Below are 23,863 nucleotides of genomic sequence, written 5' to 3'. Positions count from 1 at the left end.
TATTGCAAGATTATTGAGCACTCATTAGCAGCCCTCATCACTTATGTTGTTGAAGAGGAGACCATTGTGTTTGCAGTTGAAAATGTTATTTAACATTTTTATTTTTATGTCAATTCTGAAGTAATTAAAAATTTTATATAACTTACAATTTGGTTTGATTCATTTTCAAAATTATAATTTTATTGAATTATTTTACGTAGTTTTCCTAATTAATGTGTACTTTATTTAAAAAATGAACTGCTTAATCCTTTCAGTTCAATAGATATATCTGTAACATTTGAATCATAATTGGAATTATGAATTCCTTTACCATGAATAAAATTAAAATACTGAATAAATATTTTATTATGCATTACTTTTTAATTAAATCTTTTCATTATTATTTCAAAAGTTTTGTAATATCTAATGAATATTTTATTTACAGTAAAACCTCCAAATTTGTCATGTTCAAAATCACTATATTGATTAAATGAGGACACATGTAGAATTTCATTTTTACTTTCTCAGCTGTAGCTTGTCTTACTGTTGTAGCAGCATAGTTATAAAGGAAAAGTAAAGTTTTAAAGCATAGTTATAAAATTCGCCCAACATTTTGGGTATCAGGGTTTTTGCTAATATTGACGTTTCATATGGCCCCTTTTGTTAAAAAAAAACATAAAAAGAGTTATAAAAATTTCTGGAAGATGTGTGTACATTGTTGGCCTGTATTTTAATGAAAATCTCTGAACTGACTCAAAACATTTCTTTAATGCCATCAAATTTTTTTTATAATCTCTGATGTTTTATCTATTTTTCAAGTTGCAGCTGTTATTAAAAATATTGTGTGAGATAGCTGTTGAGCAAAGGGGGTAAAAAAATGGCCGGCCTCTGTGGCGCGAGTGGTAGTGTCTTAGCATTTCATCCGGAGGTTCTGGGTTTGAATCCCGATCAGGCATGGTATTTTCACACACGCTACAAATTATTCATCTAATTCTCTGAAGCAATACCTAACAGTAAACCTGGAGGTTAGACAAGAAATAAAAAGGAGGGGGTAAAACGGACTAGGCTAATATTTCATTTACTGAACATTTTGATTCTTTTTTCCACTTCTAATGTAATATAATTTTATAATAAAAATTTTATTTAGTCAAGGGAGCTGACCCAAAATATTTTACTAAAAATTTTGATTTTTTTTTAAATTTTACATTTAATATCGCCGCATAATTTTTTTAATTAGATATGCCATTTTATGTATGAGATCAAATCACATCCAAATATTTTTCCTGAACATTTTTATCATTTTTGTAATTTACTTTAAATATTGCTTAATTAGATCATTAATATATTTTAAAAAAAAAACCTATTGTGTATTTCAAATAAAAGTCCGTCAAGGAGAAAGTGGGGAAAGTTAGGCAACCTTTTACCGTCTTTCTTTTAGTTATATTTGAAAAAAGAACTAGAAAAATAATATATAAAAGTTAGAAAACCTAATCTTGGAAAAAATATTCAATTTAATCAGACCAGCGACTAGTTCAGATGCGTTTATTTTCGCTCGATGTATAAATAACCATTTGTGCAAAGTAACTAGTTTTTCTTTGTAATTTCTTATAATTATTTAATTTGGATGTACTATATATATATATATATATATACATATTGGAATTAATATGATAAATTTAACTTATCCATTTATTATGTTTTGGTGGTTTATATTTCATGTAACATATATGCATTTGTAGATATTATATATATAATCCAACTTGATGCACCTAAGTACAGAAATGTAAAAGTAAATAAGATGACGCTTACCTTATTTTTTAATAACTTTACAACAGCGCTTTTGTGGCAATCTACATCTTCATTTGTAATTTTCGTTTTTTAATATGTATGTCTTAAAAAGATGATACATCATAAATAAACGAAATAAAAAATAAAAATAAATTATAACATATCATAAAAGGTGATATGTCCTGAAAAGATTGACTTTAGAAAAAAACATATATATATATATATATGTATATGTACAACCTGAACTGTCTCAAATGCAAAAAACTTTGTGATTGTCATTGATGCAATAAAATGTAGTTTGTGCATAAATTACTTCCATGCCTCTTATACAAGATTAGAATCATTGGAAAAATGGAAGAAAAAACGCTAATAATAAAGTAGCTTGGAAATCTGACAAGTGCGTGAACATTAATAAGGAGAAGGTAATGAATATGCAACTAGATTTGACCAAATCCTGCAGTCTATATCTGATTTGTAGTGATTTCATGTCTCTTTGTATGGAAAAAATTGAAAAGCTGTCAAAACAATTTAAAACGGTAAAAACTACTACAAACCAAATAAAACTTCATTTTGAACAATTCTCAGCTGAATACAGTAATCATGGAAAGATGCAATGAACTGGAAGTAAAGAATGCTGATCTCACCAAAACTGTAACCCTTTTACAAGAAGAAATACACCTGTTACATCAGCAGGTTCAAATAGATAACCTAGAAATTAATGGTATTTCGCAAACTAATGGTGAAAATCTGTATATTATACAGATTATCTGTATATTATCAGTAGAATACAGTATATTATACTGTATTCTACTGTATGAGCAATTCAGGTGGCTTTCATTCATAATGGCATATCAGTTATGCATAGAGTGCTGAATGCAAAAAAAATTGACATCAATAATTGTTAAATTTATGTCTACAAAAATAAAAATGGATCGGATCATTTCATCAAAGAAGAAGTGTGGATTGAAATCAATCGAAATAAATTCCAAACTGAACAAACACATTTCTCCTCATTTTAAAACAAATTAGAACTGGATAAAGAACTCGGAAGAGAAAATAGTTGGTCTTTCTCTGGATTTGGGAAGAAAGGATCTTAATCAGGGAGCACGTATCATCTCCAGTTAGAAGAATTGTCAAAAAGTGACATGGAAAAATAAGTCAGTTAACCTGTATCCTCCTTTTTTGCAAAAATGTAATAAAGAAAAATTTAAAGTTCTAAATAAGTTTCTTCTTTCTTCTGCAACTTTGAATTTTTACATTTTGAGGTGATTTTTGGTTGAGTTTTAAAGAATTAGTATTGAATTGTTTCCTAAGCTTTTTATTAAGAAGCTGAAAATGAATAGATTATGTTTAAAACAGGTTATAAAGTAAAGAATGCTGATCTCACTAAAACTGTAACCCTTCTACAAGAAGAAAGTAAATAGATTTCGGATAAGCAAATTAATTTTAGCATGATAAGCAAAATTATTTTTTATCGAGAATAATGTATTGTTAATTTGATATATAATTTTCAATATAATCGTATTTCAGATTAGGCATTTTGATAATTCACTAAAATTATTTTTAATCAGAGATAATTATTTTATATTCTTTCATTTTATTATAAAGTCTGCTTTTTTGTGTTTTGAATTAATTTCTGTTTTAGGAATAAAAAATTAAAAACAAAATTGTGTTTTGTTTGGGGGTGAAGGCTTTACTTATAGTGAATTAATTTTGTTTGTAAATATTTTAATCACCGAATGATACGGAATTGATATCTTTTTATTTCTTTGTAATATTAATGTAAAGGCATCACTCAGAGTTGAGTGGGTCTAATTGCTGAAATACAAATCACTCAATAATTAAAAATTAGTATCCTTTAAATATTATTAAGAAACCTCAAGTTAAACAATATCTCCATTAAAATATATGATGAATTAATCAACCTCTATTTATAATATTAAGTTTTTAGGATATTACATAACAATATACATTCTACAAGTTAAAAAAACAATTGTTTCTTTTAGAACACAATGTTAAAAAAAAAAAATAGTGTATAAGAAATCCAGATAGTGACATGTATTTTCATACCTTTTCCTTTTCTCTTGAAATGTAAAATAATCAAAGTTTGTATTATCTTTATGGTTATTGTAAACAGTTTTGAGGAAGAAACATCAAAATGAGTATTATAATAATATTGAAGGAGATGACATACTTGATTTTCAGTCTTAATACTTTAAGTAAGGTTGATAAAATAGATTATTCTTTTAATATAATACATATGAACATATGTAAATAAGAATTTTGATCAATTTGTTTATATGATACAGAATTGTGGAATGGAATTTGAAATAATAGTTTTAACAGATACTTGAGCGGTGGATTCTTTTAATTACAAATTAAATGGTTATTCAGTTATTAACAAACTAGGTAATCTTAATAAATGCAATAGAATTTGCATATTCTACAAAGAGTATTTAAGTGTAAACAGAATGTAGACAACAAAACATAAACATTACTCTAATACCGTACCATTATGCCAATAATGGCAATATACCATTACTCTTTCACTTCTATTGATACTTTATTAGTCATTTAAATGAAAGTTTACAAATTTTTTAAGAGTAACAGGTGCACCGTCATTATCGGAGACATGAAAATTGATTTAATGAAAAACACTAAAGTAGTAAATGAACATTTTAGTTCTGTGATATCTAACGGTTAAAAATCTTGCATTAATAAACCCACCAGAATTCAAAATCCTGTATTGATCATGTGTTTTTTCAAAACATATCTTTCTGTCTTGAGAATATACTTGAATTAATTTTTAAAATGCATATTACAGATCATTTCTGTACTTTTCTGCATTTAGGATTTAATAGTAATGAAAAAAGTCTGATAAAAGGCACTCTGCAGTAAAAATCTGTTATTATAAAATTATATTAATAAAAATAAAATTTTATATAACCCTGGTGAAAAAATACATAATCTGCAACCATTGAATGGTGATTTTGAATTACCCAAAACAAATTAAATGTCTGCAGAAGATAAATGTTGTATACATCATCTAGGTTGGTTAATTACTAATTTGTACAAAGTAAAGGAAGTAGTGTGATCGTGAAACATTTCGGTTTTCATATTTCAATGGAAATATCCATTTTGACCATCCCTGAATCCATTTTGACTAGTTTCGTTGTGACATCTGTATGTACATATGTATTTATGAATGTGCACATGTATCTCGCATAACTCAAAAACGATTAGTCGTAAGATGTTGAATTTTTGGATTTAGCACTATTGTTACATCTAGTTCTGCACTTCCCTTTTTGATTGTAATTGAAATTAGAATTAAAATTTTAATTAATGAAATATTTTGATCTTAAAGGGAAGGCACATCAGTACAAATCAGACTTTATCTCTTTTGTTTTTTAACTTTTTTTTATTTATTTTTTTCAAATTTTCTTTTTTTTAATTTAAATATATTGATTTAATATTATTAACCCGTGATTGTAAAAAAAAAACGTTTACAATAAATAATAATTTGATGATAAAAAAATGAAAAAAATTATTAGTGAAATAAAATGTTATGTACTTTTAAAAATGTGTAAATGTAATTTAATAGGCATCACATAATATTAATTAGTTAATATTAATTAAAAATTATAATTTAGAATCATGTTATTTTTTAATTTTCTATTTTAATTTCTGTTTAATTTTATTTAATTCTGGGATTTCTGTTTAATTTTATCTACATTAAAGTTAACAACAGAGTGATCGAAAAATAAACCCTCACAGGAACAACATATACACTGAGGCATACATGTCCAGTCTTTAATAAATTGCAAAAAATTCTTATCTTTTAGTTCATTCCTCCTCTGATATTAGCGAACAGTATTCTCCCTAAGTCAGAGTTGATCATCATTTCATTTACTTGTTTTTTGTTGCCAGTCATTTAATCGCTGTTTGGTTTGATGTAATTCTTCTACCTTAATTTGTGTACATGTTCTCTAGTTTTCAGATTTTCTCTCTTTTTATATTCATTATACTCTTAATATTTTTATTCTTTCCTTGGGCTTAACATTTTCTTCCTCTTTATATTAATCATCTTCTCTTAATTTTTTTGTTCTTACCTTGCTCTTAACCTTTTCTTCCCCTTTATATTCATCTTCTTGTTTTTTGAGATATTTATTCATGTTATCTTCTTTTCCTGTATGATTGTTTCTTTTTCATTTTTTATTATTCACCAATTAATCCAATAATTTTACAGTTAGGTTGAAATTAACATTTGTAACCAGTATACAAGAGTTCACTAAATGGAATAGTTTAATTATAATTAACCTTTGTTTATCCGATATACCAGAAATCTAACTTTTGTTAATCAGCAAATCAAAAATTGCTAATAATAATCTTTTTTTTATTCGACCAATAACTGTTTTGTATGTAGCACCAAAATAAACTCTTGAACACCAAAGTCTAGCCGATCTGGAAAATCGAAGTATGATTTATATTAAGTAGATTGTAAATTACACAGGCCTGCAGGATTTAAGTTCATGAAAAATTAAAAAAAAATTAAACTTAACACATTGTTTTATTTTAGGATGCTGAATCCAAATATGATCTCAGTTTTTTGTCACATCATGTATAGAAAGTGAAAGGGAATGTAAGCTTTATTATATTTTTGATTGGTAGATTCTATTGTTTAAAATAATGTAAAATTGTTTTTCGATTGTAGAGCTTTATGATCCTTTTTTGTTTACTCGTGAAATTCAGCGTAGTCCTTTGTCTTTTGTGCTATGATCTTGATCATCACAATGTAGCACCTAAAAATAGTTATTCATTATATTGACCTTCCACCATCCTTCTTATCTTTTTATTTTCCATCTCTTTAATATCTTGATTAAATAATTGGCCTTGATCTTCACTCACTCCCCTTCCAGGAAGAAGCCCAAATGCTTTGTAAAAAGTGAATTTTATGCTCATAGAACATCCCAATTTTTTTAACTTTTCCAGCATCCTTTCAACAATGTCTTGTAAACAGGGGTCCTTGGTATTACTTAAAAATTTGATAACATCTTTAAAAGAAATACAAGCATCTTTTTTAACATTATTCATTGCGAGCAAGAAGTTCTCATCTAAGCCTTTGTAAGCTTAGTTATATTGTAAGACTTCACATCTGGCCAAACAAATATGCTTCTTTCAGTCTAGGTTCTGAAAGGTGAGGGAACTTCAAGTATAGATACTTAAAGCAGTTTTCTTCTTTTGATAAGGCTTTGACAAACACTTCACTGGTTTTGAATGCAGTGGTGGCAGCAAAAAAATTTTTTTGAGTCGACAAGGCTTTCATTCAAAATATTCTTGCTTCCTGCCTCAAGAAATTTTCTTGCAGGCCAGTGTTTTTGTACCTAGTGCTGACATCTCGCTTGGTGGTCCCATTCTCAAAAGAACCATGGGTACTTATATCCTTTTTTTTTCACTTCAGGAACACAAGACCACCATTAGGTATTGCTTCAGAGGATGAGATGGATGATTTGTAGCATGTGAAAATGCCACGCCTGAATTATATCCATCTTGCTGACCTAGAAGCACACAGTACTGTAAGGTCTTACTTTACCCATTTTTTATATTTTAGTATACTAGTTTTAAATTAACATAACTTTCTTTTAGGCGTACTGAATGACCAACAGGTATAAAGACATATTTGTTCCCATTATCCAGAAGAACAGCATTTAGAATTTTTTAAGAAAAGTAATTTTAATTTCTCTACTTTGTACTCATTATCAAACTTATACATCAAATCAGCAGTGTCACTCCGTATACCAAATCACACTCTTGAAATGTAGGGAGTAAATTGTTTACAATAAATAAGCGTACTTGCTGCCAGTAAGCTCCTTTCTTTTAATCTCTGATCTTCCATGCAAACAAAACAAACTTTGTGAAGAGCCCATAAATTGTCTTGATCTAAATTTATTCAAAGTATACATGATAAACCTTTCTAAGAGTTAATAATGTTTCTTTGATTTTTTTATTACAAATTCATCACAACTGTAACAAAATTTGTCTTGATATTTTACACAAGCAGGACTACTCGTTTTGTCACAACAGGTGATTAAACACAATACAACTTTAAATTCACTTTTAAAAGGGAGGGTAGAGACAGACAAAAGAAATCACTGAAGAAAATCAGGCTTCTAGATTTTGCTTTCACTATTTAGTTCAAAGAGTAAGCATTAGCGTTACTATGTGTAAAGTTCAAATATTGGCAATTATATGACAACATTTCTGTTTTATTTTGGGATGTGTAAGAAATCCAGGTAGTAAAGAGAAGGATTATAATGATAAATTAAAAAAATCTAGTGATTGTAATTTTCCAGATTCTTGCAACTACTAAAATACAGGGTGTCCCATATAAAACGCAACCCATCAATCACTCATCCATGAAATTTCAAAAGTCAAGCTTACTCCCCTACTCGTTACTGAAGTGGACTCGTCCAACATCTGAACATCACGGCGACGCAGTAGAACACTACCGATAGTAACAACAATGCAATCATAAAGTTCAGTGTATTGCTAGAGACAAGATGATGTTTTCGCTAGATGAACGTGTTTTCATTGTCGAGTCGTACTTCAGTATGAAATCAGTGATTGCAGTGCAAGATTTGTATTGCCATAAGTACCCAGATAAACCAGCTCCTAACAAAACATCAGTATTAAGGTTAGTTGCAAAATTTAGAGAGACCGGTTCTGTAAATAACAAGGAACACAAAAGATCTGCGTCAGTGTTGAATACAGATACAGTCACTGAAATCAAAGACCGATTACTCGCCTCGCCAAATAAATCGATCAGACGTTTGTCTGCTGAAATTAATTTGTCTAAATCAACTGTTCATCGGGCGACCAAACAATAACAATTACGACCTTATCGCATATCAAACGGTTCATCAACTTCTTGAGCCCGACAAAGAAAAACGGCTACAATATTGTCAATGGTTCCGTCGATTTCTGCGTGAGGGAATTAATGTTATGGATTTGTTATTTTTCACTGATGAAGCTTGGTTTCATTTGGATGGCTACGTAAACAGCCAAAACAGTAGAATTTGGAGTGCTGTCCCCACATTTATCACGAAAAACAATTACACCTGCAGAAGATGGGCGTGTTGTGCACGATATCGCGGAAGAAAATAATCGGTTCTATTTTTTTCGAGTACACCATTAATGCAGAACGATATCAGCATATTTTATTTCAGTTCATTGCACTCTTGGAAGAGGAAGACAGACACTGATGGCTACAACATGACGGTGCGATATCGCACTACGCTGTTTCAAATTCTGACTTCATTGAGGAATTCTTTGGTAAATGTGTTATCGGTCGAGGCTTGTGGCCACCAAGATCTCCAGATTTGACTGCGGCAGATTTTTTTTTATGGGGTTACCTCCATTGGAGACACCCTGTATAATGGAAACATATTTATACATACTTATGTGTTCCACATTTGCTGTTGGGTGCTGCTATATAGAGAGGACTAGAGCTCTTCGGCAAGTTATGGTCATACGATGTCCTACATCATAATACCGCAAAGATTATGATGTACCATCTTCTATTCATTCGGTGCTAGAATCTGACCCAGAGCGGTCGTGTTGTACATTCAGTCCGGTGGACACGCATACTAATGTTTGGATGAACGCTTATTTTATTTGTATACTTATATGTTATTAAGTTCAATTATATGTGTTACGTTATATGTTAGATGTTCAATTATATGTTATCGAAATGTCAAGACGACAAGAAATTAAATAGCAATTCAATAAGCAACAAGGTGTTTCAATTCCTTACCTATGCATCTATAGTTTATATTCGCTCTAAAACTTACCACAAACGTTTTATGGCCCTCCATATCACAAAGGATATAAACATTATGTATACATTATTTATGAAAAATCTGACTTTGCAAAGAAAACTATACATAAAAAGACATTTTTAGTATTATTTTTGAATCAATACAAAAAAATACATAAGACAGTATAAAATCCAACAAAAGGGTTTTTCAACCCAACTATCACTTTCCCAGCTATAGCGATATAGCTGTTTTAGCAATATACGTTATAGCAACCTTATATGCTGCTTTAGGAGCTATAATTATAGAGGGAACATATTTAGATTGGTCAAAAAAACTTTTTAATCTATCTTTAGTGACTTAAGGAGACATTAAAAAAATAAAATTGATTTAAATAAATTGTAAAATATCTGCGAAAAAAATTGTTTATTCCAATGCTCCCAAGTCCAGAAAATCTATTTTTGTCATAGGGATGTTTGTGTATGTATGTACATACGTATGTTGACCTGTATGTTGTCTTATAACTCTGGATCCTGTTGAACAAATTTTCTGAAAAAAGAATGTTTCAATTTTTGCAAAAATTGGAAAAAAGGTGAAGTGTTTTAGGCAGGATAAAATTTCAAATCTTTACCAGGACACCAGAAAGTTTTTCTTACAAAAGTAGAAGCCTTTTTTTATTGAGATCACAAATTACCAAAAGTTTTGATTTAATATTAACCCCCTTCCCAAAAAGTGCCTAGATATGACTGATATGTATTTTTTTTACCAGATTTCCAAAGAATTTGGAAATCGCTACTGTGCCTGGTCATGTTTATATTACATATATGTTTATACATATATATATGGATGTATAAGATTTTTTCGTCACTCTGCTGGATGCAGATCTTAATCGATTTTGACGAAACTTGGTGGGGTCATGTAAACCTATTGGGAATAGAGCCTATTAATTTTCAAGTGAATTGGTTTGCAGGAACAGCAGTTAGACTAAAAAAAAAACCGTTGTTTTAGGGTATATTTTCAATTTTTTTTTCTACTGGGCGCAATTTTTAACCATTTTTGATAAAACTTGGTTGGACAATGTAAACATGTTGGTAATAGAACCCTATTGATTTCAACCAAATTGGTTTGCAGGAATCAGAGTTAGAGACAAAAAATTGGGTTTTTGTATAAGTTTTCAAAGTTAACTAAAACCAGAAATCCACCTTTCTGATGCACTTACTGAGTTTTTTTTTAGCTATCTCTTGTTTCAGAAAAGTAGTTAATGATAGTTTTTTGTATATATTTTCTATCAATAGGTCTTCAAACCAGTATGAACATTTTTTTCCATCCCACTCTATTGATCTGTACTAATAAAAAAATATTCTTTTAATTAAAATTACAAAAAAGATTATTTTAAATTTCAGTACATCTTGCAAGTTACCGGTTATATTGAAAAATGTAAAAATCTTAATTTTTTAGTACCCCTTACTCTTAAGTATTTCCTGAAAAAAAACTAGCCAAAAGTTTTCACTGGCTATAGCTTCGTATTCTTTAAACAATTCTAGACAATTTTTTTTGTTTTAATTTATTATTACCACTTTTGGGATTACTTTCTTAGAAATTAATTTTACACAAGTGTTTCCCTTTAAGTATGGGAGCCAAAATGAAAATCATTTCTTTTCGCAGTTTCAAATTTCTAATGCTCAAAACATATTTTTTTAAACAATAAAGATATTAAAATAACTTATTGAATCTCTCATGATGGGGAACACCCAAATTATTAAACAATCAAAAAAATGATTTTAAATTTCAGTTTTAATTTATTAAAATCAATTTGAGGTAATATTTTACCATTAAAAAAAGCCCCCTGATGTATGAGACCCAAATTTTCAAAAAGTTGTGATGCTAATGTAGTAATATTAAAATTTTTGGTTATTTCTCTATTTTGTTGAACATCATGTCTTCAAATTTAAAATTAAAAGATTTAAATATGATATAAAAATGTATATTCAATTCATTGAATGGAAAATATGAATTGCATAACTTGACCGGCATAGCTGGGAAAGTTATGCAATCCATTACCAGCGTTTTTTTTTTTTTTTTAATTAGTCATTCAAAATGAATGTAAATAATAATCAGTATTCTAAAAAGAAGTTTATTATTGAGTTATTATTTATCTGGAATCCTATACTTATCCAGAGTCTCTCAGGTAAGATATTTTATTTGTTATCAGTAAATCTTTTGTTAAAATTAATGTTATTCTATATACTTATTTTGTATTAGACAACCATTAATTATTTATCTTGTTTTATTAAACAACCATTCTATTGGTGTGAACAGCGCATTCTCTCATAATTTTAACCATTTATGGTCACAAGCAATTTATGGTTGACTGGTTGATGAATATATTTTTTTGTCTTGTACCCCTATGTCGACTATGCAGACTTGGGTAATAGATAAAATTTCTTCTTTCATTGTTGTTGTGAATAATTCCTGATAGCCTGTTTCAAATAGTATTGCTGCTTTGAAAGCAGTAATGGTTGTAACAAGAATTATTTTTGATAGAAGAAATAAAAATTTTTGTGCTAAATTTTAAAAAAACCTGCATTTTTCTTACACTGTTTAAATTTGTTTATCATTTTCCAGATATAGAAATAAAATAGCAATAATTGTCAATGTAATAGCAATAAAATAGCAAAATAATATTAATATAAAATAGCAAGGGATTACTGTAATATGAAATTTATAAATATTATTTTTTTTTTAGCTAATTTATTTTCTTATCTGTTTGTTTCAGAGTGGTACGATGAAAATTGTCTAGTCCGTAATCCATACTTTCAGATATCTGATATGGATTGCTGGCCATGTTCAAGTGTTCGTAGCGTTCTTAATTTAACGGGCAGTGATCTTAGTTCTGATCAATATCACTCTGGAATTCCATTTATTTACAAGGTATATTTTAGATTATTGATTTCATTAATATTTTTTAAAGTTATTAATTGTTATATACACTTGGATTTTGGAAAAAAAATGTATATTAATGTATATGATTTAAATTAACATATTATCCAACATGATAAGTTGTGTAAAAACCTTGTTACATTTTTATGAGGGTTTGCTTTAAGGTAATATACTTAATGAAATATTATAAAATTGTATGAGAAAAATATATTAAAAGATTAGGAGTTTATATTTAGTCATGAAATAAGATTTTTTTCATTGGGTATGAATAATTTTAACTGTATTGTTTGTGTTAATGGAAGTATTGTTTACATGATCTTTGATTAGATCATTAAGCAATACCTCTTCTGCTGAGTGTGTTTCTTGATGATCTAAACTGGAAAATATTGCTTCTGTAGCCAAGAAACAAATTTTATTTATTTTTAATCTTCAACCAACCAATTGGTTTGATGTTATTTTCCATTCCTTTCTGTTTTTTTGTGCTATATATCTTCAACATATTTATTACATCCTACACCTTCATTTGTCTGTTATATAATTGGTGTCCCAATAGAATGTAATTTTTTCAAACCTGTTCAATGATGCAGTAGGGACCATAAAAAAAGAAATTAGCACTGTAAAAAATTTATCGCTTTTTATTCCAATCAAGCCATCCCCGGCAACATATGCACATTCATTCCATAGAAAAAAAAATCATCTCCAATATGCTCCAATAAAGTAATGTTTATTTCCTTATCTTATTAATAGTGCATTTCTTTAGTTTCTGAACATTTCATGGCCTGCCTGGTAGTGTAAACTTTTGACCTAAAATGTTCCCGAAGAAAAATGTCCAGGGCCATTAGGTCTAGGAGACCTCACTGGCCATTGGATGTTTCCAAACTTTGAAATTACACTCATTGAATAAAGTATACTCACCATTTCTATTGAGATGTTTTCCATTAAAAACAGACTGTACCATCTTCTTTTGTTTTAGGAAAATTCAGTAGTGTAAGTATATCTTTGGAATTAACTACTGTTATTATTACAATTTGATTATTCTAAAAAAGCAGGGCCTAATGATCTCAAAAGCTGACATACACAATAAACTGTTTCACGTATTTAAGTCGTCTATCATTCCTTGATTTTACAAAATGCATTATAGTGCCATTACCAAAGAAAACAAATGCCCAATCATGTGGGCAATTAAATTGAGCCTAGTATGTCGTGCAACAAAGATAATAACTACAATTATCCAAAAGAGTATAGAAGGGCTGTTAACAGAAGACCAGTTTGGATTTAGAAAGGGTGGGAACAAGAGAAGCAATTTTAGCAGTAAGGCAAGTAGTAGAGAAACAACTGAAGAAAGGTAAAACTACTTTCATATTGTTTACAGACCTGCAAAATGCATTTGAGTATAAACTGGATCATCTTGTTCCAACTATTGAATCAGATAAGTATTAGCTAATGCTAATACTTATACTGGGAATGAAGAATAATTTACAGTATTTGTCAGAATGAAATGGGAATATTCTTCTGTGGAAACAATAAAGAAGCAAACATTAAAAAAGGGGTGTAACAGGGCTGTACATTGTTTCCATATTTGTTCAACTTATATACACAAGAGGCCATTGATAGAATTAGAGAGGAAGTGAGTATAGGTGCAAAGATTCAGGGAGAAGTTAACATGTGGAAAGATTTGCAGACGATGTAGCTGTAATTGCAGAAAGTGAAGAGGACTTGCAATGAATTTTAACTGTTATGGATAGGGTACTGAAAGAAGAATTTAACATGTGTATTAACAGTCATAAAACCAAAATACTGATATGCATTAAGAGCAGGATGAATAGAAAAACAATAAAACTGAGAGGTGAGACTATTCAGGAATTAGAAGAATTTAAATATTTAGGAAGTAAAATAACAGTTGATGGAAGAAGCAACAAAGAAATAGTGAGTAGAATACACCAAGCAAAGACAGCCTTTAACAAAAAGAAAAACCCTTTTACAAGAAATAATATAAGCCATGAGTTGAGAAAACAATTACTGAGAACATTTATGTGGAGTATTGCATTGTATGGGAACAAGTTATGAACAATTGGAGGAGAGGAAAAGAGGTTTTTTGCTTTTAAAATATGGTGTTACAGAAGGATGATAAAGATAAGTTGAATGGAAAAAGTGTCAAACAAGAAGGTATTTCATAGAGTTAATGAAGTGAGGCTTTTTGAAACTATTAAAAAGAAGAAGAGCTCTTAGCTGATAGAACACATTCTTAGGCACCAGGGTCTGGTTAAGAGGATGATAGAAGGACAGATGGAAGGGAGAAATTGTAGGAGAAGGCCTCGATTGGAGTTCATAAAGCAGATAATGGAAGATATGAACTGTAATTCTTACTGGGAGCTAAAGAGAAAGGATAATAAGCAAGAAGAGTGGAGAGCTGCTGCCAACCAGCCTAAAGGCTGCTAACCAAAGAAGATCATTCCTTGTCACTTTTATTAGTTGATGTATCCTGATATATGAAATTGAGTTTAATCAGCTCATAAGCTTGAGCTTCATAAGTCTTTTTAAAACAGTTTGATCATCATTTAAAATGTTTTGCATTGTCTTACAAAACTTTAAGTGAGTATTTTAATCTAAAATGGAGTCAGTCATGCTTTAAATGAAAATAAAAGTGAGAATTGTATGGAGTCAGTATATGGTGATCAGTGTGTAATGTATAGAAAAGACTTCCCTGGGGATATTAAAAACAAGGACTATTGCTGGGCAGAGCATGTTGGATTCAGTGTCATTGTCTATCTCATTCATTTTACTGTTTCAAAAGTATATAATATGCGGTTAGTTCGTATGAATCTATTAGTAATATTTCCAGTTTGATCAGTTTTATCACTTTAATTTGGGATTCCTTGATGAGATAAAACCATGCTGATGTTTTGAAAATGTAATCAAAATGCTCCTTGCACTTGTACTACACTTTTATTCTTGATAGATGTCTGCAGAGCAAAGAAGATCTCATGCTCCAACTATCAGTTGATCATGTTAATTACGGAACACTAACATAAGAAACAGCAAATGGTTGTTGCCCATGATGTACATTCTCCTATATTCCCTTATGATTCTGTTATTCATCATAACCTACTGAGCACCATGTGTATTTCAGTTCATACATTTCAGGCAAAATATACAGTTTTTTTCTAATAACAAGGTCCCTCTTCAGTATAAAATCTAGTATAAATGAATATCCTGCCAATACATAACTAGGGAATTATTGGGTTTTGGGAGGGGAATGGAGTTCAGTTTTTTGATAGAATCAGAGAGGATGACAACAGGAAGGAGAGCTCTCTAAGTAAGATCCCTCTACCAATGCCAAGGGTGCACTAGCTCCAGTTTCTGGCATCTTTAGCTTCTAACTAACGAGTTTATCTGTGTCCACAGAACCATTAGTTGGAAAGAATAGATCAGGGTAAGGAGAAAGGGTGGGGGATGAGAAGAACAATCTACTCAATAGCACTGGGCATTTTCTAGTGTAGAACACTAAAACTTGGTTAATAACATCTATACATGCAGATTCCTCTATTCTTTGACTACATTTGATATAATTAGAGGAACAAAAATTGTAATCCCTTTCACTAGGATTTTATCAGTTCTGTAATATTATCATTTTTTACATTATGTATGAAATTATTTTTATGACTTGCATGAATAATACAAGTTAATTATCAGAATGTTTTAAGAGACCTCTTCTCTAAATTTCAAAAACAATCTATTTTCATAAATTTAGTAATTTCCCACACTGAACTTCATTATACCATTAAAGAGAAAGTAAAATGATGCCAAAAAATATTTTTATTGAGATAATTCACATCGATTTAATGAGTATTTATTACTTAAGTTTTTTATCGTTAAGTATTGTTTTCAGGAGAATCAGATGAAGTTTGTTGGATTTAGAGAACTTCAGCAGATGTATAAAAATAATAAGGAAATGTTTGATCAACATTCACGTCGACTTGAAATCACTGGAAGTGCTTCATGGAAGAATGTCGAAGAATTCTTATTAATTACTCCTCCAGATACTAATCCGACTGAAAACAGAGACATCCATGCATCATGGTAATCTCATTTTAACTTTTTCTTTATTGTCTGTATTTAATTGTAATGGTATATTTTCTCTTCAAAGTGATTGTAATGTTTATTACTTAATTTATTTCTGTAGCATTATTTCTGTAAGCAGGAAATAATTGGTAGTGATAGTAATAATAATGAAACTGAAATAATGACTATCAGTAACCAATCATTTACACGGAAATAACTACGTTTATAAGTACAGGACTGGCAGCAGTATTAACAATCATTGACATAACTGCTAAGAGAAAAAGGTTCTTAAATGGATTCATAATTAATAAAAACTTTTCTTTAACATGTTTGCTGCTTTGCAGTTTTAATGGTGGTGTATGGAATGTGTATTTGGTATATACAAAGTGAGTCAAAAGTATGGAAACCACTCAACAATAAAATCATTCCAGATAGAATATTATCTGATTAGGATAATGACATCAACCTTTTGATGAGAAATTGAATTTCAACCCCTTCTTGGTGGATGGCCAAGAAGGGTTTGTAACTTAAATATTTTAAATGGAAACACCCTTTGTATGATGATAATTTTTGAAGGTCTCTTTAGACAAGAAAATGGTATCCAAAATTTGGCTATTTAAATATTTTAATCATTTAAACTCTGTAAGTATTAGTTTTATCAAATTATGTTCTGTTTGATAAGTCCTTAAACTGTTTATTGTGAATAAAATAATACATCAATGTTCAAATTGGTTAACAAATTGTCAAGAACTGTTTATTGTGAATAAAATAATACCTCAATGTTCAAATTGGTTAACAAATTGTCAAGATCCATATCTTGACAATTTGTTAACCAATTTAAAATCTAAAAGGATTGCAAAAATTATGCAGTCTGACAATTTTTGCTTGTTTTCACTCCTTTCACTAATTGAATTAGTAATAATTATTATATTACTGTATTACACACACACACACACACACATATATATATATATATATATATATTATATAATAATTATATAATATAATATAATATAATATAATATAATATAATTATATTATAATATAATATTATAATATTATATTATTATATAAATTATATATATATATATATATATATTACAAAATTGTCTTAAATTTCGAAAATATATTAACTTTAACTTCATTGTTATACATTAATAAACTTGAAACTTATAAAAACACAAGTTAGTGTTGAAAAGCTCTCTTCAAAATTTAGTAAAACCATTGGATGGGTGAATTTGTAAATGGTCTTTATCATGAAAATAAAATATAACAATACTGTGTGGTTCAAATAGTTTTGCAATAAAACTATCAATGTTTAATCATTTTTTCATTTTTTTTTTTTTTTTTGTAATAAATTGTTCAGTCATTAGCCAGCCATTAATAAATGTCAGCAGTATACTATGTGGCATCTAATGTAGTTTACTTTAGTAACCTTCAGGAACTTGTTTATTAAGTGTGGGTATGGTCATTGACATCTTATCTTATTTCATATCTTCAGTTTCTAGAATGGTACTTCATGAGGTAATATTATTGTTAAAAACATGACTGGATAAAATCTATAAAAGTGATAAAAATTATTATAGTGTGTAGTAGTAATTATTATTTTTTTTTTAATTTTAAATTTGTAGATTATTCTAGTTAAGATAAAATTACTCATTTTTTTTTTTTTTTAGGAAACTGATTCGCTTGGAACCGACACGTGCTGCTAGATATTTATTCGGTTTTCCTTCACAAATTCCTTATAATACTGCTGGTACAGCTCCGGAAAAGTTCATTTTAATTGATGAGCCACGAGCCTCTCCATATCCACTGGTATATTAATTAGAGATTTAAACAATTTTTATTTTATTTGCAAGTGTTAATAGATTTAGTATGTTTGTTTTTGAGTGATTTATTTGACATTCTGCACACAGGATGTGTATATTGAAAGATTGATAATGTACGAGACGTGTTTTTAAAGTAACATAAGTTTGAAATAAATATAAACTGAAAAAAATATGAACAAGCTGTATTATTTATGTATAAAAACTACATTTGTTTACTACTTTTCTACATAGCTGTTTTCAATTTCAACACACTTTTCATAATGTTTTAATAACTTCATTCTCTCTTGAGGAAATTTCAACTCTAATGAATCACACTATGTATTAATGCCATTTTTCAGGTCATTGTCAAACCTTAAAACTTCTATGATGGAGGCCACTATTTAAGGTATAAAAAACTGAAAATAATCATTGGGAAGTAAGTCCAGGCAATAGAGTGGACAACTGAAGATTTTTCCAATCACCTCACTGTCTGATTTACCATGTGTGGCCAGACATTGTCATGCAAAAACAAAATCCTGTGAGACAGCATTCCACATTGTTTGTTTTTTAGCTCTTCTAAGATTTAACATCTCACAATGTTTATCAGCATGAACAATAGTTCATATGTAATCATAAATTCGACAAGCAAAACACTTTTTTGTCCCAGAAAAGGATGCTCAGTAAGCTTGTTACTGAACATTCATGTTTGAACTACAGTTTAGTAGATGATGAATGCCACCATCACATTGACTGTTGCTTCATCTCGACTTTCTAATAAGAAATTTAGTTTTCAATATGGTCAAACACCTTCTTTTTTGTTATGCCATAAAAATTCATGTGCTGCAGCAAGACGTTTTTCCTTGTGTTTGTCTAACATTTTCAGCACCCATCTGGTACACAGTTTTTTTATACCCTAATTTTTCAGTCAAAATTTCATAATCAATGATTGTGAAATATCAAAGATGATTTTGACATGATAACATATCAGTTTGCTTGAATTTTTTTTTGTCAAATCATCTGTTATCACTGACAGCTGGCCTCTATGTTCCTCATCGTGAATGTTTATTTGCCCTTCTCAAAATGAATGGTACTACTGTCTTACCTTAGCATCACTTAAAATATTTAATTCTTAAACGTCACAAACATGCTTGTGAATTTCAGCCGTAGAATTTTTTTTTGCCATCAAAAATCAAATTACTCCTTGTACTTTACACTTATTGGGATCACAAATTGTATTACTAATTATAAATTGTTAAATATAAACAACTAACAACAAAAATTACTGTTGAACTGACTAAACTATTGTTGCTAAGTGTTGATTATTATTGATTGAAATAATTGAGCTACTCAACTGCCATCTGTTTACCTTGTATATATAAGTAGCCAATTCAAAATGGATGTTACTTTAAAAGCATGTCTTGTACATCATATTGTGGTAATCGTAGAATATCTTGTCTTCTATATCATCTCGTTCCTTTATGAAGTGGCAGTAATGGTATAGATAATGTTCTGAACATTATTTGTTGCTAATTTGTTAAATAAGGCCTAGGGATTAATCCTTTAAAGCAATGGTCTTCTACCTGCGCTGTCTGTTACAGCTTGCAGATTCAGTTCAGAATATTTGTTATAAAAATTTGTCTTATTTTATTAAATACTTGTGTATTTATAAAATAACTTAAAAAAATTAAAGTATAAAACACCGGATACTAATCTTATTTTATTTCTTTCATTATTTGTTGTTCTTGTAATAAATTGCAGTAGTAAATGACAGAAAACTAAATTTAGTGGGGGTATATAACAGTTTAAGAATTTATTAAGGTAATACTTCAGTTTTCTTCTCAGATAAAACTTAAAATTAATAATTTATCACACAAGAAAGGATTGAAGTATGATTGTAAAATAAAATTCGATAAAAAAATGTTTAAATCAACTCAAATGTAGTGTTGCCTTTTTTGACTAAGGATGGCAGTGTTGGAATTAAACATCATCATCATCATCATTATATGATATTCTGCCTGTTGGCAGGTCCCTGGCACCATCACTTTCTCCATCTGTTTCTGTCCCAAACTTTCCTTTTCATCTCATGGTAACCTTCACTACCATTTATGTCATTTATTAACTGCAGCATCTTCTTTCCTCTTCTTTTTTCACTTTCAACAAAGCCTACAAGAACTATATTTACTATTTCTTTTGCCTTAATTATATGCCCAATCCAGTTTCCTTTCCTCCTTCTGATAATCGCCAGTGTTGTTCTACCTTTATTTATTCTTCTTAATACTTCTACATTACTTACTTTGTTCACTCATTTTATCTTCTCCATTCTCCTACTCCATTTTTTTTTTCTTGATGATATCGCCACGTAAACTGCAGGAAGCTTGTGCTTGGGATATGGAAATGTAGCGTATCAAAAATGCCATGCCTTACTGGGATTCGAACCCATGACCTCTGGATGAAAGGCTGAGATGCTATCACTCGCACCATGGAAGCTGGCTGTGACCGTGTTTGAGGGAGATGGTCTTATAAAAACTGCAACAGATAGCAATACTAGTGTAAATTAATTAATTTTCATTATTTTAGTATTTTAATTTTAAAATTTTTATTATGCAATAATGGAATTACTTCAGTTATGACTAAGGATGCAGGAATTAATGTAAGATATGTCTTATCTCAATATTCTGTACTAGGTGGTTTATTTAAAAGAATTTTAATTTAATTTAATATAGGAATAATATGAATCTAAAAGATTAATTTCAGTAAAATAATTTAAAGCAATGTAAATAATTGGAAAAAAATTTGAAGTTCACTTGTTTAAAGATAGTGGAGAAAGCTTTGTTAGCCTTATCAGAAAAAAGATCTTAAGGTTAACAGTAGATTTTAGAGTAAGTAAAACAATCTGGAGCTTTTTGGAGAGATAAGGTATTTTGAAGACATCCCAAATGTGAAATGTGTTTGGATGTCTGCTTGGATAAAATCATTTGAAAATGTTACTTGTATTCACGTGTTAGTTGAAAAAGGTTGAGATAAACTTTTCTGTTAATGTAAAGTCTATAGTTTGAGTGAAACCACAAATCTTGTGCTACTATGGTGAGGAAAAACTATAATCCCTAGAGTCAGCAGACTTAGACTTCAAATGCTCCAGAAGCCACTTTTTATTTTTTTGAAAATTTATTTTTGTATTAATTAAAAGGAATACAGAAACAGTTTTTTTTTTGTGTAATGTTTTGTACTTATTCATTTTATTTTTGTGTCCAAAGTAAAAGTGATTGACTTAGGGAAATGAAATATTTAATTATAACTATTAAAAAATTAATATTTGCAGATATATTCATATATGATACTAATACTATATAAATATAGTTTCATTGATATCATCAACATATAGTGGCAGATTAGTTTACTTAAATGGTAGTAATTGTATATGAGGTCTGTTCAAAAAGTATCCAACATAACATATTTTCTTATTCTGAAAAATGATTGAATGTGAAACCTGTGAAACTTATATTTGTCATAAGTTTTTTTTTACTAATGTTATAGAGTTGTTCTGGAGCTTTATATAGCATATGATTATTACATGTTTATTGGTATATGATGACAGAATGCTTCAAACAAATATTCTGCATTAAGTTGATGATACCCAAAAAAGCAAAACAGTTATAATACTAAGCAAGCTTTCTTTTTTGGAAATGAAACTATGGTGAATTATAAAAATTAATGAGAGGTACAATGATCTTCAAAATGGCTTAGCTTCAATTGAGAGTGACCCATATACCAATAGGCCATCAACAACCTGAAATCCAAATGTCATTTATAATGTGTGCAATTTGATCCAAGGAATTGCAAATGACATTGAGATTAACAGTGGTTCCATAGACGGTTTTAATGGACAATGCACACACTTAATGGATCTTAAACATATGCACAGTAGCCATAAAGTTTCTGCCAAAACTGTCAAACAAAAACAAATTTATTTTTATGTTGCTTGTGATATGTTGGAATGCATCATGGGTGATTCTTTATTAGAGAGCATTTAAAAAATTTTCTTTGCTGTGAGACATGAAATATTATTTTTGATGATAAGCCTTTGTATTTCTTCCTTTATGCTATTGGTAGAGATTGGTAATTTTTTTATAATAGAGTTCATAAAAAATAATAAATTTATAAAACAAAGTGTTATGCAGAATAATTATATTTTGCAGACAATGCTGTTTTATAAACAGTATATCTTCTTATTTTTTAAGCTTCTTTTATGTAAAGTTCTTTTTCCATTTACCAAATTTATGTTCAATAAATAAAACGTATATTTATTTTTTTTTATTTGGCTAAATTGTAAGTGAATATTCAGATAGATTTTTAAATACTCTATAATATTCCTTACAGTTGAGGTTTCTTTATGTGGCCAATTCATTAATTTTATATTTGTCAGTGATGTGGAGAATGCATCACATTTGTTTAATTTTTTCTTTAGTGTAATTTTTTTGTTCAGTATTTCCAGATGATTATTTATCTTCTTTATTATTTTTATTTCAGCCGACAACAGAGGGCAGCACAGTATTTGTTGTGCAAGGTAGTGGCTCTCGTTTATTTGTCTTAGATCCAGCACCTGAATGTCAGTCTGAATGCCATAGAGTTTCATTATTGTTGCAGCCACAACATATATGTAAGTCTTTATAATAAATTAAAATTATTTGTTTATTTTATGAGAAGGGAATCCTTGAACTTTTGTAAAGTTTAGAATAACTAAATGGAATATGGCTGTTATAAGACCTTATGTGGGTCGTTATCATAATTATCTTGATTTCTTGGTGTTGAATAATAATGAATAATGTATTTATCCTTTTATTGTTAAAAGTTGATCTCATGTTTCGCACATATTAAATATTCTATTTAATATGTCTTAATTTTCCTTTATTGTTCAGACTTGACTCAACTATAACTTAAATCCTGGAAATAAGAATAGATATTAAATTAATGGATTGTTTCACAAGTGAATTATAATAAATAAATTAATTGTATAAAAAATGATTAATTTGACATATTAAAAATGTGTCAGGTATTATTTATTTCATGAAGCACACATGATGCAAAACTGAAGAATAACAAATATTCTTCATAGAAATAGTTTTAGCTTCTCAAAATTCTTATAATTTCTGAACCACTGTGACAACACAGAATGATTTCATGAATAATTTAATTATTTTTCATTTCTTGATAACATTTTTAATATAGGATTTTACAAACATATATTTTTTATAGTTTTACAATACAGTCTGTTGACTTTTATATAGGCAGAATAAAGCTATTATAAAAAGCATGTATTTTTATTGAAATATAACCTAGTGTAAATTGTTGATGTTAACAGAATTATGGTTAGGAAGCTGTCACAGCAATTGTACATACACTACATGTTGGTCTTAATGCTTACCATATCTTTAATCCAAAATTCAACTTTCAAAAATTGATTCATACTGTTATTTA

The 23,863-nt window shown here is 29.0% G+C and overlaps 1 protein-coding gene across 2 annotated transcripts in view; it reads left to right on the top strand.

Moving 5' to 3' along the window:
* Window positions 1-23,863, top strand: part of LOC142319315 (uncharacterized) — a 32,449-nt gene that overhangs the window by 3,225 nt on the left and 5,361 nt on the right. For both annotated transcript variants that reach the window (XM_075356456.1, XM_075356457.1), the window contains exons 3-6: window positions 12,355-12,509; window positions 16,408-16,598; window positions 18,257-18,395; window positions 22,916-23,045. In XM_075356456.1, coding sequence (XP_075212571.1) covers window positions 12,355-12,509; window positions 16,408-16,598; window positions 18,257-18,395; window positions 22,916-23,045 — 615 coding nt within the window. The remainder of the gene's footprint in view (window positions 1-12,354; window positions 12,510-16,407; window positions 16,599-18,256; window positions 18,396-22,915; window positions 23,046-23,863) is intronic.

Source organism: Lycorma delicatula, chromosome 2 (assembly GCF_047948215.1).
Source record: "Lycorma delicatula isolate Av1 chromosome 2, ASM4794821v1, whole genome shotgun sequence".
Taxonomy (NCBI): Eukaryota; Metazoa; Arthropoda; class Insecta; order Hemiptera; family Fulgoridae; genus Lycorma; species Lycorma delicatula.
The sequence above is the reverse complement of the archived record's forward strand: the minus strand, read 5'-3'. Positions and strand labels throughout refer to the sequence as shown.